Source organism: Pteropus alecto, unplaced genomic scaffold, assembly GCF_000325575.1.
Source record: "Pteropus alecto unplaced genomic scaffold, ASM32557v1 scaffold88, whole genome shotgun sequence".
Taxonomy (NCBI): domain Eukaryota; kingdom Metazoa; phylum Chordata; class Mammalia; order Chiroptera; family Pteropodidae; genus Pteropus; species Pteropus alecto.
In genome coordinates, this window is record NW_006494611.1 from 5,012,221 (window position 1) to 5,031,772 (window position 19,552).

General features: G+C 43.0%; 1 protein-coding gene across 4 annotated transcripts in view; it reads left to right on the forward strand.

Moving 5' to 3' along the window:
• The window catches only part of ST6GAL1 (ST6 beta-galactoside alpha-2,6-sialyltransferase 1), a 108,122-nt gene extending 90,996 nt beyond the window's left edge, over window positions 1-17,126 (forward strand). For all 4 annotated transcript variants that reach the window (XM_015599986.2, XM_006925824.3, XM_006925823.3 and 1 more), the window contains 3 exons: window positions 10,430-10,528; window positions 11,712-11,886; window positions 14,366-17,126. In XM_015599986.2, the coding sequence (XP_015455472.1) occupies window positions 10,430-10,528; window positions 11,712-11,886; window positions 14,366-14,607 (516 nt within the window). In that variant the 3' untranslated portion in view covers window positions 14,608-17,126. The remainder of the gene's footprint in view (window positions 1-10,429; window positions 10,529-11,711; window positions 11,887-14,365) is intronic.
• Window positions 17,127-19,552: the final 2,426 nt, after the last annotated feature.

The window sequence follows — 19,552 nt, forward strand, 5'->3', positions numbered from 1 at the left end:
CAGGAATGGTCAGCTGGCTTGGGGCTACTTGCATAGTTCCCAGCAGAAAGGAGCTAAGACTTCTGTTAAAGGGTAATTTTTAGGAAAAAAATAATATCATGACTCTTGCATAGATATAAACATGGACACATGTTAAGAACTCTATTTTATTCATAGGAGAGAACCAGGCAGATGTTAACACTGGTTCAGAGGAAAAGTCAAAACAGTACAAATTCTGAATAAAGGAATGAAACTGTTTTTTTCTATGAGGTGGGCAGGAGGAGGAGGGAAGTCAATTGACACTATTGGGCAAGATTGAGTAAGCGTGTATGTACTTGGCTACAATTTTCAAAGAGTTGTAAAGTAGGTTCCATACATAGAATCAGAATCTGATAGGAGAAAGGGAATGCTGCAGACAATGCTTAGTTTTTCACTGAAAATGCAGTTTTTCGCTACACTTCCACATCGCTGTGTGATCTCCTCCACGGCTGAGAGAAGGGTGGCCATTTTCTCAGGGTACACCATCCATGCTCAGTAAAGTCTTTCCTGGTCTTCCTCAGGCACACTGACCCTCTTTCCTCTCCTTCCATAAGTAGCACTACACCTCTGGGCTGTTCCTTTAACACCCTTGTCATCGGCAGCTCCGTGATAGTGCTTCTTGAGATACTGAACTGTGACCGATAACTTTCTATCATTGCCGTTTCTCATCTTGATATCCTAGGAAGCTGACCGTCTATCCTGTCTATCTTTTGTCCTGGTTGGTTATCCCAGCTATTTTGTGTCTGTTTCTGTGAATGAGCAAACCGAGTCCCCACCATTGCATACACAGAGCAGCTGGTACCCAGAAGTTGCTGAAGGACTAGCCGTTGCTTTGGTAAATTCTGCCTTCAAGCAGCTTATTCTCTTCTTAAATGGAGAGCTCTTCCTGACAGCAGCTGTCTTCTGAGGGTTGCTGGGCCCGAGTTTGTTCCGCTCCCCACCCCTGCTCACATGGCACAGGACAGGCTTTTGTGAATCTAGGCTGTGACAAATTCACAGGAAACAAAAGGGTGATTTTCTTATTGAAAGAAGATAGCTTTTTATAGAGAACGGTGTCATACTGTGAAGTTTCAGCAGATCTATTCAGGCATGTATGTGCCAGCTGTTGTTATGAGATTCAACAGGAAAGCTATATATAGCTATATATATTTAGCTATATATAGCTAAATGTGCATCTTTAAATAAACTCGATTCTGACTTTAAGTGTAGGAAGGTTTCTTGAGACTCTGTTGAGCCCCTGATGTGCCCAGCGAGCCTGAGGGAGGAGATAATGGGGTAAGAAGGCCCAGTGGCCTCCTTAGAAGCTCTTGTACAGTTTGTGGAAAGAAAACCTATGTTCTGTGCATGGTTATAGTGTATGCTGACTAAATTTTAACCAAGACATTCTCAGATCACTTAATGGGGCTTATCCTGAGATAATAGCTGTTGCTACTTATTAAATACTTCTACTGTCTAAGGGCCATGCATGTCTTATTTCATTTGATCTTTATGACAACCCTGTGAGGTGTGATTATCAACCATTATCTTATATAAAGACACTGAGGCTCAAAGAGTCTGTGTGCTCATCACCCAAATCTATAGTCTATCTCTGGTACCCTGTATTTACCAAACTCTTTGCAGAGATGTTCTATTGTAAAGTTGTATACCTGAAATTATGTAAAGTTATTAAACAATGTTAGCCCAATAAATTTGATAATAAAGAATCGAGTTTATGTGAGTTGCTCTGGGTAGTACAGAAAGTACATAATAGCCATGGAATTTGGGTCTAGCTTTGTTTTTCAGCAGCACTATAAATCCCCTAAGCTCCAATTTTCCTTCTTAAGATGCTGACAGGTGGGTGTCTGAATAGGTGGTGGTGGGTGGGATATTTTTCATCAACAGCAGATCTAAATACTGCTAGGGTGAGTGGGGTTATTTTGATGGAATGCCCTTGATGTAGTATTTTAGCATCATGATTTGGGAGCTAAAATTTAGACACAATGAATATCATGAGTTCTAGGACTTTTTTATTTTGGCCAGCAGACACAATCTAGGTTGCTGATATTTTTCAGAACCAGAGAATAAGCTGTGACTTGATATTGGACTCAGCTTATTTCAAAGCTCTGGGTCATATGTGGTTTTTAACATGCCAGAGCTTCTCTCAGTCATTTCCTCGTGTGGCCCATCCATTGGGTGTGCAGACAGCTGCCCAGATCCCATTCAGTCAAGCAAATAAGCTGCCTTGTATGTAGGAAGAGCAGGAGAATGCAATGGTCTCCTCCCCTCAAGGGCTTCAGTTTAGTTGAAGAGAAAAGACCCCCTCTTACTTCCACTTCCCCACTAAGGCAGTAAAGGTACAGTGCAAAAGCAGAATATATCCTTTTTCTATGAATTTGACCATTTTAGATACCTCATATAAGTCGAATCACGAAGTATTTGTCCTTCTATGTCTGGTTTATTTCACTTAGCATAATGTCCTTCAGGGTCATCCATGTTATTGTATATGGTAGAATTTCCTTCTTTTTTGAGGCTAAGTAATATTCTATAGCAACACATTGTTGAATGGTGATTTCCAGGGGCTGGAGCAAAGCAGAGATGGAGAGTTGTTCAATGGGTATAAAGTTTCAGTTGTGCAAGATGGATAAGTTCTAGAGATCTGCTGTACAACTTTGTGCCTGTAGTTAACAATACTGTGTTGTACACTTAAAATTTTTTTAAGAAGGTAGATGTCACAATTCATGTTCTTACCACACACAAAAAAAGCAGGGTGTACCTCAGTGTGGGATTTCCCAGCCTCCAGAACCGTAAGAAATAAAAGTCTGTTGTGTAAGCTGTCCAGTCTGTGGTATTTCCTTATAGTAGCTCAAACTGACTAAAATAGTACCTTAGTATGTATTTCCTAAGATTGTTGTCTCATGCAGCCAAAGTACAGTTATAAACTTTTTACACATATATTGGCGTCATACTCTTATCTAATCTGTCTGCATTCCACTTTGTTAATTGACGTAATAATGTCTTTTATGGCATATATTTTTCTTAGTACAAGATGTGGTTCAGGATCAGGTATTGTATTTAGTTGTTACGTCTCTTTAGTCTCCTTCAATCTAGAATATTTCCATAGCCTTTCTTTGCCCTTTAAAGACATTAACATTCAGCTTTCCCTTCTCCACATCAATCTAATTGGCACTCAGAATTCTACTGTAGACAAAGCTTTCCCTTCTCCTCCATTTATTTCCTCCTTCCTTCTATCCCTCCTTCCCTTCCTTCTTTCCTGTTTTCCTCTATTTATTATTGGTAAAAACTCATAGATTCCTCTTTTTTCATTAGTTTATAATTCATTCCTGTTCTGAATTACTCTGGTGTTCAAATTGTCCCAGATTCGGCCAGTGGGAGTTCCTTCAAGCTGGCTCGTTTCCCTGTGACGGGCATTCCCTCATCATTTTTTCTTTTTTAGCACTCCTGTACTTTCTGGCATAGCAAGATGATGTTCCAGGTCATTTTGTACCTATCTGTTGGGTGTTTAATAGTTCATCTTTGCTAATTCTATCCTGAATGTACACACAGAGTGTTTTGGATCAGAGACAGATTTCTTATTTAAATACCTTATAGTAAGTAAATGCATTACTCCCTCTTTGCATTACTGCCTCCCAAGTCCTTATTTGTAGGGCAATGCAATGAGAGCCAAGTTAATTATCCTACATGAGTAGCAAGATATTTTATATGCAAGGCACAGAATATAAGTGATCCCCCCCGCCCACTTATTAAAAGCAAGAGGTAGCTATCCTCTTCCCCTCTTGAAAAGAGTCCCCTTCTTACTCCAGCCCTTTGATATACAAATAAACTCACCTAGAGATGTCTCTAAGCTCCCCGCCTCTTTCTTCCTGCTCCAGTTTTCCAGGCCTCTTGCAATATTTCTATATTTACCTGGACATAGTCTGGGCAATAACCATTTGGCTTCTTGGGGAGATAAGAAGTTTTATTATATTTTGGATAAGAGCAGGACAATAAACAAATAGCTACAGATTTTATTCTCACAATGTATAAAGAGTCTCAGGAATCTAGGGCATTTTATAGGAGCGTTGAAAGATCCGGGGAGGTTTTATTTCCCCATACTAGTAATTTGTCAAAGAAACCAAGGAGCTCTGGTTTCTTTAAGTAAAAACAGTACAAAAACCAAGTCTGGGCAGTAGGAGTGTTCATGCCTACTGAGGTATCTGCTTTTTTGCCCTTTTAGCAGGTAGAGCTAGGAAATATATGCACGTGTATACACATACATATGTACACCTATATATGAACAATACATATATATATATGTATCCATTCATTTACATATATAAATGCACATCTACATAGACACGTGCATATACATGCAAATATGCCTATTTCAGAAGTGACAGATTCAAATTGATACCTCCAAATTCAGTGTATCCACAAAAAAGTACTTCTTGCCTTTCCCCTTCTATGTTTGTATTCTCCCTTCTTTCACAGTGAGAAGCCTGCTTCTAGCATCCTCAGCACATTCATTTAATTGCTCAAATCTATAATACATCTATAATAGTTTGCAAATGGCTTTGCATATCTGCACATAAAACAAACCTACTAGAGTTCAGGATGTTTGTAGTTCTCATCCACACCCTGTTCAAGACTGAGGTTATATAGTCAAATAATATGTATCTAAGTTACCTGGATCAGTTCTGCCTTCAGTTTCTCTTCACTGTAAATAAGTTTCACAGCTTATTCTGTCAATCTCTTTACTTGGACATTATGTGCTTTCCAACATTTACTTCTTCTAATGCTTTATAGTTTTGTCGATGACGTCCTGTGATGCTAGGCCCCTCTAATTTGGAGTTTGTGGGGGTTCCAATTCGTGGTTCCCTTCTCTCAGAGTATCTCCTGTCTAGGTTCAGTTTATAAAGGCCAGGCCTTCCCTTAAGGCCCAGAGCCTCCATATAATTTTTAATATCTATTCAAGACCCTTACCACCCCCTTGTCTGTCTTCCTATAGCACTAACTTGAATGTTGCCTACTACAGTGGGAAAATATCAGACGGACCTTGATTTGCATCACAACTCCATCCCTTCCTAGCCGTGTAATCTTGGCCAGTTACGTAACCTCTTGGAGCTTCCTTTTCATGCCCTATTTGGGGCTTGGAAATATTATGAGGAATAAATGGGAAGACGTTGACCTGGATTGTTGTGTGAGTTTTACAAAACTACTAAGTCTAGACACTATAGTTGAGATATACTGATACGTGTATACACACACGCACACATACACACACACACGGAGGGAGGGTGTATTAGTTTCCTAGGCCTTCTATAACAATATACCACAAAGGGAGTGGCTTAAACCATAGATAGTTGTTTTCTCACAGTTCTGAGGGCCAGAAGTACAAGATCAAGCTGCCATCAAGGTTGAGATCTCTTCCTGGTTTATGGATGGTTGCCTTCTCTCTGTTTCTCCACATGGCCTTTTCTCTGTGTGCATGTAGAGAGAGAGAGCAAGTCTCTTCCTTTAAGGACATTAGTCTTATCAGTTTTGGGCTCCATCCTTATCGCCTCATTCCACCTCAGTTCACTCCCCGAATTCTGTACCTCCAGTATAGCCACATTGGGGGTTGGGACTTCAACATATGCATCGGGGGGAGGGGGCCCAATTCAGCCCATAACAGGAAAAAAATACCAACATATTCACAGTGGTAATATCTGAAGAATGCAATTACGGATGGTTAGTATTTTCTTTTATATATATGTGTGTGTATGCATTCTTTTCTTGTCTTTTCGAACTTTTTGCAGTGAGCATTTATGACTGGAAAGGTTACTTTAAACAGGTTGCTAAAACAGCAACACTCCATGTCCCTGGTGTAGTCTTTTCCTGGCAGGTGTTCTTTGGGGATCTGTTGCTCTGGCAATGACTTACTCTCCTCACCATGAGATCCCGTGGGATCCCTGAACTCAGGTCAGACTGCATGTAGGTTAGTACAGGTACATTTGAGAGGAGCTTTGTTCTCTCCCAAGTCCCTTCTGCTGCAGTTGGAAAAATAACAGACTGAGATGTTGTCTGGGCACACACAGCTGGGCACCTGGGCAGGGCCTATAGGAAGGTAATGTCCTATAAATAAGGCACCTGAGGCCTAGAGAGAGGAAGTGACCCACCTAAGACTGCAGAGTAAGTTAGACACAAACAGTCTCCCAATTCCCTGAGTAGTTTTGAGGCTTTTTTTTTTTTTTTGAGAAACTCTTTGAATCTCACATAAAGGGCCGCCAGAGTCATGTTCATTTAAGGTTGAGGGGTGCTTTAAGGCTTCTCCCCTTTCTTGGTCCCAGCCCTTGCCACTTTCTGTTTCTCTTTTCAGGGGTAAAACTAGCATTTATATTTCCCTCTTCTCAGTTTCATGAATTACTTCTTCATTTGGCTCAAGTAGCTCAAGTGAATGACATTTGCCCATTGTGTATGGTGAGAACTAAAGGTAGCCCAGATCCTGAGAGTGCTCTGGCTTGATTAGATATCTCGTGGCTCGTGAATGCAGCCCTGTGGGAACAGAAAGAACTGTGTAGAAGCTGACCTCCTGGCTGTGCCTCCAACTCACCTTGAAGCCTCAGACAGTCTCTTCTCTTTGGACCTCGGTTTACTCATCTGAAAATGATGGATTTGGATGTAGTCTCTCGAGGATGTTCCAGTTGTGACATACTACAACTCAGACAAAAAGCAAAATTCTCATGACACTTCCATACCCTTCATCAAGTGCTTTCTTTGCCATTTCCTTGGAAGAGGCACTGGTGTCCTATTCGACCCTCCTTGTGTGAGGCAGTGCGGTGTGTGGATTAGAAGTGTGGACTCTGGAGCCATGCAAAAGGGCTTCAGTTCAGACTCCTCAGCATACTAGCTATATGGCTTGGGCAAGTTACTTAGCATCTCTGAGTCTGTTTCCTTATTTATAAAATTGGGCATATTAATAATTGCCTCCTAGGGCTGTAGTAAAGATGAACTGAGATAGTATATGAAAGTACCTGGTTTGGAATAAGCATCATTAAATGGCATCTGTTGTTATCATTGCTCTTATCCTTTGTCATAAAGGTGAAAACTTTGGGTATCTCTCTTGGGATTTTTGAGGACAGTAAAGCCACAAATCCTGGGAAAGTCTCAGGGTGCCAGAAGATATTGCCACTGGCTTCCTGATTGGAGTACTAAGAAAGTTTCTGGAGAAGGGCTCTGGCAGGAGGAGACATTTATAAAAATCCCAGTTATCTCTAATTCTCATGAGTATATGTAAATCACCTGGCATCAGTACTCTGCATAGAAAAGCATAGCTCAATATGCCATCTGGTTTTGAGCGGATGGAGTGGGATGGGGGTAGGGAGTGAAGCTGTAGAATTCTGTCTTGGAAGACATGTATAGAATAATGGGAGGGAGGCCCACTGTCCCCTGGGCCTCACTGTCATCAGCTCAATCTTTAAAAGCCCCATCTGCCAGGATGCCTGCTCCGACTTTGGACTACAGCATTTAATGTCTGTGCTGTGAGTTATAGTGTCCCCATGGAAAGAGGATAGAACTTAAAGTTGGAAGACATGGGTTCCATTCCTAATTCCTATGGCCTCTCAGCTGTGGAAGTCTAGGCTATTTGTCTCATCTTTGAACTTCAAATTTCCACTCCGCCCACACAGGCACATACCAGTCGCTCTTCTTTCTATGTTCTCACTTTAGGAAATAGCCCGAGGTACAGGAGTCACCCTTCACCCCTTTTTCCTTCACTTTTAACATCCAATTATTTTGCAAGTCTACAACTGACAGTTATAACTCTTTTTCTTTATGCTTCAATTATTTCTTATTTAGGCTACAATAGCACCATCTATCTGGTTTCCTTTTCTCTAAAAACTCTAGTCCAGAACACTAGTCTGTTCAGATCCTTCTTGCTTAAAAACCTTCATGGTCCCAAAATCCGTTGAAGAAACCGTAAGTTCCCTGGCGTGGCTCCTGCTTACATTTCTCTGATCTTCTCTAGCTCTCCCTTTGTATCTGAGCCACAACTAGATAACCTGCAATTCCCACACAAGCTACTCACCGTACTAACTAGAATTAGGTTTGGATGCAAACGACAGGAATGCTCTGCCTACCCCTTAACACTAGGTTAAGATAAAAATGTATTTCTCTCTCATGTGAAAAAAGCCCCCAGAAGTCCAGAGGTAGACATTCCAGAGCTGTATGGTGTTCCAGAGTTTTGGGCACCTAGGCTTCTACTACCTTCTGCATTTGTCATTCTACGATGTGACTTCTACTTCATGGTCCAACATGACTGCTCAAGCTCCAGCCATCACATCCACTTTAAATCAGTAGAAAAGAGGAAGGAATAAGGAAGAGCATGACCCTGGCTTCAAGGACACTTCCTGCTTACACACCATTGGCCAGACTTGTCATATGACCATACTTAGTTCTAAGAGAGGCTGGGAAATTTCTCTTTCAGGTAGTCTTTATTTTAGATAGCCAGGTGTTGAGAGGTAAACATCAGAGGTTGTTATTACCAAGGAAGAGAGAACGGCTATTGGGCGACACCTAGCTATCTCTGCCACATACTCTCACGTCTGGAGATTTGAGCACATTGTTTCTTCTGTCTGGGACAGCTACCCTCTCGCCGTCACATTCTCCTGGCTTGGCCTATTCTTGTTTGTCCTTTAACACTCACTCACCTTATGGCCATACTAACCCTGGCACCATGTGACTGCACCTAGTACAATCTAACAAACCCTGGTCAAGGCGGGCCCACTACCAATATTTCTTGTCTCAAAGATATACTGAGGAAATGAGATTATATTCTCCTGGCTTCCAGGGCCTTCCTACATCTGGAAGTAGGTATGGAGATGAGGTAGCCAAATGACCCTAGAGGCTCATGGCAAATTGCTGTTTCTTGGGATATACATAGACCATCCACCTCCTACAGATATTCTTCAGCTACCACAGTGACATTGATTAGGTCTCCACCTTCTCGATGGTGAGTAATCGAGGTGGGGAGGAATTACTGTTTTAATTCTTGGTTTCATTTTCAGTCAGTTCTTGATGTGATTTGTAATTTGTTCTTCTCAGTTTCCACCTGGGAAACATCACCCACCTGCTTTTTAAGGTGAATGTGTGATGGCTAATCTCATATATCAGTTTCGGCTTTCTTAAGAGGGACCTGGCTTTGTTCATCGTAAGCCTTCGGAGCCCCTTTTCTGTCTTTCTCATTCACTTCTGTATCCCATTTGGTGAGTATGAAGGCCTCGGGAGATTACCCGATTTGCTCACAGTCACCAGATAAATTAGCTGCAAAACCAAGAATTGAACTCAGGTCTTTCAGTATCAAACTCTAGTATCTTTCACCCACAGCTACCACGTTTCTTATTTTGATAAGTAAGTTGATTAAAATTTCTGTGCATAATTTTCCCCTTGAATTTGGATTCTCTTAGGATAAATGCCAAAAAAAGTGAAATTGCTGAGTCAAAGAGTATACATACTTTTTAAGGATGTTAATACATTCTGCGAAATTGATCCAGCAAGGTTGTCTTATGGGGTCTTATCACAGTCACATTTTACCCAAATGGGTTTAACTACCACAGGCCAGTCTAAGAGCCCAGGAATATGGAGATGGAGAGGAGTTGTCACCGGTCCCCAGCAGGTCTCCTGTGAGCATTTCACCACCATGGAGAGATTCTCATGATTAAAGATGCACGTTTTGCATATACCATAGCTCCTACACACAAACCAATACTTCCTTTGGTGCTCAACCACAGACATAGCCATCTTTTCCAGTGCTGCAGAAACCACTGGCTGTGTTGGACTTATGAGAGGTACTATGTTTCCATCATGGTGTGTAAATGTCTGACAGCTAATCTCGTATATCAGTTTTGGCTTTCTTAAGAGGGACCCGGCCTTTGGGACCTCTTTTCTGCCTTTCTCATTCACTTCTGTACCCCATTTGATGAGTATGAAGGACTAGGGAGATTACCTGATTTGCTCACAGTCACTGGATAAATTCGCTGCAAAGCCAAATGTAAATACTACATACTGGACCTTATAGGAGATTGAGGGACTTCCAAAGATTGTTTAAGTTATGTGAGATTCTGACTTTAAACCCCACTCCTTTAGTTCCCACATGAGGTATGACTATAGAGTATACCTGAGCCACATTCATTGTATGCTCGCCCCACTAATCTCAAAGTCTGAGTGGAACCCTTTTTACTTTATGGCTGATCAACTATGTCAAAAGGCCCTTTCAGGTCCACACAATTTCAATGGCATCTTTGCCTTCTTCTCACCGAAGTTAAGTGCTGCATCAAAACTTACAAGCCTCATGGTGCTCTAAGGCCTCAGGTGATAATTGTGATGTGTCAGTTATTACTACAAGCCAAATCTTTACATGTAAATGTCCAAGTGACAATTCATCCATTTCTTCCTGCAGCTAATCACCACAGAAGAGCGCTTCCTCCAAGACAGTTTGTACAATGAAGGAATTCTAATTGTATGGGACCCATCTGTTTACCATTCAGATATCCCAAAGGTAAGTAGCTGTCCGTGGGAAATAGGGATTGAGAGGTACTATGAGTTTCTGAGTTTTTTAAGTCATGGCTGACCTAGGCCATCCCTGAGGACTGGCTATTTCAGTTTTAGGGCACCCTACTTCATATGGACCAGCAGTTCAGAAGTATTCCTGTTCTATACCAGTGTTCTCCATGCCCTATTCTGCATTACCATGTATTGGCCTTCTAATTATGGTATATATCAGGGGTGATAATGGCTGGACTTCTCACCATCCGGGGTAGATTGTGTTCACTTAATACAATTATTCCTGATAAAAAAAAATAATGTTACTGCATTTGTCCCATACTTTCAGTTTCCAGAATTCTTCTCATTTAACTCTCATAACAAGGTAAGGAAGTATATATAAGTATGGTCTCTCGCATTTTACAAATGAGGAAACTGGAATGTAGAGAGGGGAAGTCATCTGTCCCAGGACTTAATTTACTAAGCACAGGACCAGATATGTAACAACATCTCATTCAGAGAAGGAGACAGGAGTCTCAGACCCACCGGTCTCTCAGCCTCTCTGGAATGGTCCTTTCACTGTTTCCCATGCATGCCAGTTAGCCTCTACCTGATGTGGGCTGCAGTGGCCACAGGAGAATAGCTTTAGGAAGGATAGAGAGCACTGTTCTTGGGACATTGAATTCTTAGTTGGCCACAGTAATAGCTGACAGACCCTGCTGATCCCTTGCATCCCCACTATCTCAGTTTCCATAGTTTCACACTGATCTCTCTTAGAACTGAAATTTTCCCAGGTCAGGACAAAGGCTCTGAACCCACAGATGTGGCAAGCTGTGTCCCAATTGTTGCCCCTTTAAAAATAAAAATGAGAGGCGGGGTTAGATAGTGCTAAGGGCCCCTTTCAGCACTGTTATAATTCCAAGATTCTGTGCTCTTACAGTCTGAAACTATTTCAGGGTCACCAAGCTCAAAATTCCCTGTGAGCACAGGTTACATACTAGGTCCCCTCTGCTACCAAGTGAGAGCTGTGATGTGGAGGAGAGGTATGGAATCTGCTCTGAGGAAGGGGCCGTGCCTCAGAATTCTGCCTTGGTCCTTCTCTACCTTCCCCTCAAGGTTCTTGGATGAGGATGACTGCCTTGGGGGCAGCAGTGGCACTGGCATATTTCTCTCCCTGAAACCATTTCCTTCTTTTTCAGTGGTACGAGAATCCTGACTACAAATTCTTTGATAGCTACAGGAGCTATCGTAAGCTACATCCTGATCAGCTCTTTTACATCCTCAAGCCCCAGATGCCTTGGGAGCTGTGGGACATCATTCAAGAAATCTCCCCAGAGGAGATTCAGCCAAATCCCCCATCCTCTGGGATGCTCGGTGAGTCCATGTCTGGGGAAAGACCTCCTGTGTTTGTTTCCAGAAAAGATTAGCTTTCTTCTGGGGTCTCATTCATTCATTTGTTTGTTCATTCATTCACTAAACAATCACTAGGCTTTTGCTGTGTTTGTGCACTGTGCCAAGTTCTAGCTAAGATACAAAAGTTAATAAGATAGAACTCTTCTCCTTTAGGGTGTTCATTGAGAGAGTTCAATCAGATGTCTGAGGTAACATTGAATTTGTACCAGTAGAGAGGGACCACCTTGGTGCCACACGAGAGAGAACTCTGTCTAGGTGGACCATCCAAGAGCTTCCTGGAGGAGTAGCTTTGGATTAGGCCTGTGAGAGGGGCAGATTTGGCAGGTGGAGATGGAGTCAAGGGAAGCACAGACAAGAGAGGAGGCTGGAAAACCGGAGGAATAGGGCTGGGACTGTGATGAGGCGAGTGAGGCACTTGTCTCAGGTAACAATTGAAGGAGTTTCCAAGAATTCGGTAGCAAGAGAAATAATATCTTAATACAATATCTTTTAAAACATCACAATTAATATAAAATTTTACGATGAATGAAATATCAAAATTTTAAATAAGGACAGGATCAGTCATAATGTCATGCAGAACCATATTGGAATCTGAGGAAAAAGGAAGACTTGATAGTACTTTATTCAAAATTTCAAAAAATCATCCACCCGAATGAACACCCTAATCATGGCCCTAGAAGAATGAGGGGTGGAGTTTGACTGGGCTGGGGTCATAAATGGAGCTGCGGGAGCTGATGTGGAGTAGGCTACGGTCAGAGTACCAGAGGGCCCTGAATGTTGGCTGCAGACTTTCTTTTTGGACTTTCTTCACCTCCCTCGGCCCTCATGGAACATCTGCTCTCCTTCCCATTCACTTTGAGTTTGGCCGAACCATGGGCAATGCCCACGAGGTCCTAGGCACCATATGTGCACCAGGAGGGACGCTCCCTCCTCTGGCTCCCCTGCAGTGGACCACTTTCCCATCGATGGCCCCGGCCACTCACCTATGTGTAATTTGCCTGCCCGCCCTCCCTACTAGACTGCAAACTCCCTCAGTGTGGGGACTGTGTTTGATTCATCTTTTGTGTCTGTCACAGGATAGCCTGGTGATAAATACTCCCCAAGTAAATGAACTAATAAGTGTTTAGTATCAGAGGCACTCCTTATAGCAAGAGATAGGGGCTCTTATAGTATCACACTGTTATACCTCTTTCTTTAACTTTTGGTTGGGTGCATTTGAGGCTGCTTCCTTCTGAGCAGGAATAGTGTGGAAGCACCTTGGAGAACACACTTTTCCATCACCCTACTGCCCTGTCTTTGCCTATGCCATTCCCTCCACCACCAGTCTTCCTCTCTTGCCCATCCCTCATGGTCATAGCGTCTGCCAGGCCCCACACCAGTGCTCTAGGAGGTTTACTTGAGCCCCCTCTCATAGGAAGTGCTCCCTCCCATAATTTCTAGAAACACTTCTGCTATGCCTACATCCATTAGTTGCAGAGGTGTCTTCCCCCCGTCCTCATTGGACCAAGGCAAGCCAGAAATAGAGGTAAGGCTTTTCGCAGATCTGATTCTTTTGGAACAACGATACTGCTAGCAGTTTATAGTTTTTCTGTTAGTGGGAACTGCTCCCTCATAAAGATTCCCTATATTTATTGTTGCCAAGAGGGGTCTTAATGCCATAACCTTATTTCATTCTAACAATAGCCTGTGTGGTAGGAGGAGTAGGTAGATCACCCCTTTGGGAGAAGTGAAGAACTTGAGGCCCAGAGAAGGATGTGTCCTGCATAAGATGACTGAGCCAGGTGGGGACAAGCGCAGGTGGTAGCAGCAGTCTCCTGTCTCTTGTTAGGTTTTCATCTCAATGTCTGTGCCACCAACCTGGCCGCAGGCCCTCAGCTCCAATCTCCTGCCTTAGTGAGCAGAGCCCGTGGTCAGTATATACCATGGCATGCTCGTCCAACTAGCCTTCTTCCCAGCTGAAGAAAGAACAGTCTCTCTCAACACACTATTTCCTGCAAGCACCGTAATAAACACCTTCCTTCAAATAGCAGCATCTAAGAAGTTTCTCTGGGATATAAAAGTGCTAGAAAGTACTGTGGACATGTGATGGTACTGTCTCCTCAGTTGCCTTGTCCTCTCTCTTCATATTGCTTATTCACATTGATAAATTCATCAATTGATGGATAGGGCCTTTCAGTCTACTAGTGTTTAGGTAGAACCCACTATGCACCAGGTCCTGGCCTACGTGCTGGGGCTGTCACGGTGCATAGGGCTCAGTGGCCCTCATGGCACAGCTTGCTGGATTGGCTTACCAGAAGGACTCAGACTGTGAATCACAGTGATAACTAGAAATCCATATTATCTCCCAAAATTTGGGGTCATGAGCTGTAGACTCACTGAGCAGAGTTCCAGGGTATGGGGTAGGTTGTTGGGCAGAACTCACCTCTGCTTCCCTCTTCAGGCATCATCATCATGATGACGCTGTGTGACCAAGTGGATATTTATGAATTCCTCCCATCCAAGCGCAAGACTGATATGTGCTACTACTACCAGAAATTCTTTGACAGCGCCTGCACGATGGGCGCCTACCACCCGCTCCTCTTTGAGAAGAATCTGGTAAAGCACCTCAACCAGGGCACAGATGAGGACATTTACCTGCTTGGAAAAGCCACATTGCCTGGCTTCCGGAGGATTCACTGCTGAGTATGGGCTCCCCGGCCAGGTGCCCTCACCCTTCTCCATCAGGCATTTTACAGCCTGTCTGTTGGCCTGGAATGGGATGACCATGTTCCTGAACACTTCTGGTCTGCTAGTATGCTCTAGGCCTTCTGTCAGCCAGAACCCTAGAGCTTCAGGAGCCTGAGGGTGAGGAACCAGGCCCAGCTTGCCCTTGCCCTGTAGCTGTAGAGATATATGAACCCAAAGCCTCCTGCCATGCCTAGCACCTGTGTCTGAGGCAGACAGAGTCCTCCTCTCCTTCCACGTGGGTAGATACAAGATCCACCTTTCCTACCAGGGCTGCCAAAGCTGGGCTGTTTTTCTGGCAAACCAGTGCTCTTATATTGCTTGAATTCTACACTTAGACATTGATTTCATGTTTTAAAGAAATTCTCCTAAATTATGATTGTGCTTGTTAAAGGGTGGCTCTGGAGGGCAGGTAAGTCATATGGAGTCCAAGAAACAGACTTGATTTCTCCAGAACAAAGTTGCTCCTAAGGTCCTTGCCCCCAGGAGGGGCAGTGTTTCTATCACTGGATGATTTAGCTAGTCCTTAGCCTTGTCTGGATGTTTTTTATGCACAAAGGGTCTTGATGAACTCACACCCCTCTCCATATGGAGACAGGGGAGTAGAAATGTATAGTCTCCATCTTCAAGTTGCTCACATAGTTCAGTGGGAGTGACAAACAGGCAGGATTCAGTGACCTCAGCACACTGAGGGCCTGTGGGGAGGTGGGCTTGCTGTGAGGTCTGCATACCCTGGTGGGGAGGGGCATACACTTCCTGTGCCTGTGAGTTATAGAGGACTTCACAGAGTTGGGGGCCATAGAATGGATTTTAGAAGAAGAGGAAAAACATGCCAAGCAGATTTTCAGAGTCATTTGAGTTGTATTTTCTTTTCTGCTTTTATTACCCATTTTATTCTCTAGGGTCTGCCTGAACTTACAGGCTTAAATTATTTTTTGAGGAACCCCCCACCCATGTCTGAGGCAGCATGTGTAACCCCATGGCAGGTACAATGCCAAAAACCAGGTTTCCTCAGGCTCGGCCGGGCCTGGCCTGGCCTGCCCTGACCCTATCTTACTAGCTGTATCTGCCTCTTCCTGTTTAATGCCCAACCCCAAACCTCCTCCTAACTGTCATCTTGTTTTTTCCGTTTAAAGTAGTCTTTCCTCTCCTAAATTACTTCTAAGCGTTTTCTCCTTTAAAAGTATCCTAACCTGATTTCTTTGACTTTCATGGGTCTTCTGTGAAAGGTCTCTCAGGGAGTGGGGATGTGGTTCCCTAGAACTTAGTTGCCCTCAGAGGTCAAAACCTTAGGGATCATAACAGAGTCTCACAAGGTAGACCAGATGGCCCTGACCTGCACCCCTCCAGCAGGGGAGTAAGGGCAGAGTCTCCAGGCAGAGGCTCTCCCACTGTGGTCTGTAAACATGCTTTCCAGATGGTTTGCTCATCCCCTCCCCCTGGTAGAGAATCACCCTGGATATGTCCTGCGCCTGCTGTGGAGAAGGTAAAGGACTTGCTCAAGGTCACTAAGTAGTGCTGTAGAGCCAGGACTCCTACACATCTGTGAAATGGGGGTGATGAGCCTGCCTTATAGGGCTGTCGTGATGGTGACATGACACACCTGCCCTGGCTCCATCCCTAGCATCTGCAGGGCTCAGTATATGGTGGTTTCCTTTTCTCCTTTACTAAGGACCGGCTTTGTACCCACACCTGGGCAACACCTTGCTTTGAGGGAGGCAAAAAATGAGGCCCTGTCTTTAGAGAATCAACTGTCCCTTTGGGAGACAACTACCCTGCTTGGAATACCCAGGAAGCCATCCGAGGCAGTGGAGGATGTAGAATGTGCCTTTCTTCCTCCCTGCCTGGAGCCCAGGCTTGATTCTGCTTGGGAATGGGCAAAGAAGCACTTGGGCCACTAACTGCTGTGTCTTTTCTGCCTCTCAGAGCCCATGAGTTCCTGGCTTCCTTCTCCTTCTGATTTGACACACTCATTACAATCATTGAATCATGAACTCTGAGTACAGAGGAAGGTGGCATTTCATCAGCAGGAGATAGATGTTAGTCTATACACTGAGAACACACTGGGTAGATTTGAGCATTTAGTACTTATTAATATAAGGAATCAAATTAATTTAAGTGTGATTTTGAGGTCTATAGGACTTTTATTTCTGTGATTTTTATGTGGGAAGTCTGGTCAAATGCCAACAAAGGATATTATTGTTGGTGTGGTGAGGTATTTAATATTCGTTATGGATAATTAAAAAAATTATGACTGAGTGTTGTAGGAAAGCCCCTGTCTCTAAGGTGTTCTGTTTCCCTCAGTAGTCATCTCATCATCCTTTTTCACGAGGTCCTCTAATCATTTCACCAATTAAATAAGCTATGGCTTGAAATTGAGACATCAAACTCAGAAACTTTGGAAATATGCCTGAGCTACTTCTGAATTACCCAAAGATGATGTAAAAATTTAAAATAAATGTGTTTTTTTAAAAAAAGCTTGTTCTCTCTTTTTACTTGATGAGGGAATGACTGCTGATTGTCAGTTCTCATTTCCAGAGAAGACACCACTGGAATCTTGAATTCTGAATCCTCAACTAGCTCCTCTTCAATACTCCAGGAAAAGGAATGCTCACTTATGTGGCAGGATAGCATCTATGAGATAGTGACTGATTTATTGATATTTCTTCCTTTTAATTTTCGCTTGGATTCAAATGACTAAGCTGTTGTTCATACAATACTTCGGGGGAAGGGATGCAATAGGACAGAAAGCAAAATAAAAGGAAATTACTTACCTTGGTTTCTAAAAGCCTAAAACCCTTGAAGGAATAATGTCCTAAGAGAATAGCCAAAATGTTTGGATAAAAATCCTGAGGAGAAGCAGGAATAAAGGGAGAAAGAATAATTCCTTTCCCCCATGAACTGCCTAGCTCCCATTATGGCTCGAATATGTCTCCCTAAAATTCATATGTTGAAGTCCCAATTTCCAATACTTCAGAATGTGAACTTATTTGAAAATAGGGTTATTGCAGAGGTAACTGGTTAGAATGAAGTCATATTGGAGTAGGGTGAGCCCCTAATCCAATGTGACAGGTGTCCTTATAGAAATCGAGGGATAGACATACAGGGAGAATGTCAAGTGAAGACAAAGGCCAGGATCAGATCGGAAATGCTTCTATAAACCAGAGATTGACAGCAAGTCACCAGAAGCTAGGGGACAGAGGTACGGAAGATTCTATTCACAGTCTTCAGAAGGAACCAGCCCTGCTGACACCTTGATCTCGGATTTCTAGCCTCTAGAACTGTGAGAAAATAAATTTCTGCTGTTGAAGCTATGCTGTTTGTGGTACTTTGTTACAGCTGCCCTAGCAAGCACACATATTCTCCCTCTCCTGCTGGTAACTCCCCACCTACAACAGAGTCCCCTGGGGCTAGAAAGAACACTAAAAGGAGTGTGGCTATCTGTGTGCCTGGAGAGAGAGTCCTGTGCCCTGCTACCTAGACAAAGCTCTGGGAAGGACCTGTAAATCCTTGGAGGGTGAGGCTTCATGGGGACATAAGTCCAGGCAGATGGGACATTAGGCAGCCTTGAAGAAATCTCATGCCTGGAAAGGCACAAAAGCAGCTGAGCAAAGGCCATTTCCTGATGAGAACGTGAATGAAGGACACCTGAGTAGTGCTGCTGAGTAGCCTGATAAGAGAAGGCTGTACTCCGGACTCCTGCACCTGGTGCCTTAGTGTTACAAGTTTCCCGGAACTTAGATATTGACTGAGAGTGGGTTTCTGCCTGGATCCCAGTATAATAGGAGCTCAAAATAGAAGTGACAGAAAAATAGATTTCAATTTTTGGAGGAACAGATTTGTGCTTGCCACATTCACAGTGGCTCTAAATCTCTGTGAAGTCCTTTCAGCAGGTGAGCTCAGAGGTTTGGACCCCTCTGTCTGGGTCTGGAGGGGAGTTTCTGCAACCTCCTCGGGCTGCCTTCCCCCTGATCCCTACTCTAGCCTCTGCTGACTTTTTTAAGGTGTATATGCTGGGGGCAAAGGAGGAAGAGTGGGGCCCTGACTCCTCTTTACCTCACCAGGCACTAGGGAGAGGAAAGGCTCATACCTACCTGCACTTCCTTTTGGTTGCCATTTTCTTGAAATACCTTTTTCCATCCCTCTACTCTCAGTCTGTGTGTGTCCTTAAAGCTAAAATGAGTATGTTACAGGCAGTATATCATTGGGTCTTGTGTTTTGTTTTTTTTTTAATCCATTTATCCTGTTATTGGAGAAGTTAATCTATTTACATTTAAGTAATTATTGTTGGTAGGGACTTACTATTGCCATTTTGTTTTCTTACTTTTGCAGATCCTTTGTTTCTTGCCTCTTGCTGTCTTCCTTTGTGGTTTGATGACTTTTTGTGGTGGTATGCTTTGATTCCTTTGTCATAATCTTTAATAGCATAGGGAAAATTTATACTTCGACTTCTCCCTCCATTACATTTTAGGTTATTGATGTTACAATTTACATCTTTTTATATTATCTATCCAATAACAAATTATATGGTTATGGTTGATTTTAATATATATATTGAACTTTTAGACTAGAATTGTAAGAGAATTATGTACCCCCATTACGATATTAAAGAATCTGACCTTGAATATATATCGACATTGCCACTGACTTTTATACATTCATATGTTTTTTGCAATGTTAATTAGCCTTCTTTTATTTTAGCTTGAAGAACATCCTTTAGCATTTCTTAAAAGGCAGATCTAGTGGTGATGATCTCTCTCAACTTTTCTTTGGGAAATTCTTTGTCAGGCAGTTTATAGATCTCTATCTTTTTTTAGGGTCAGTTTTAGAGTTTTATTTTCTTTGTTGGTGTCATGTTCATTTGATTTTCTTTACCTTTGGTTCCTTGCATTGGTATTTGTAC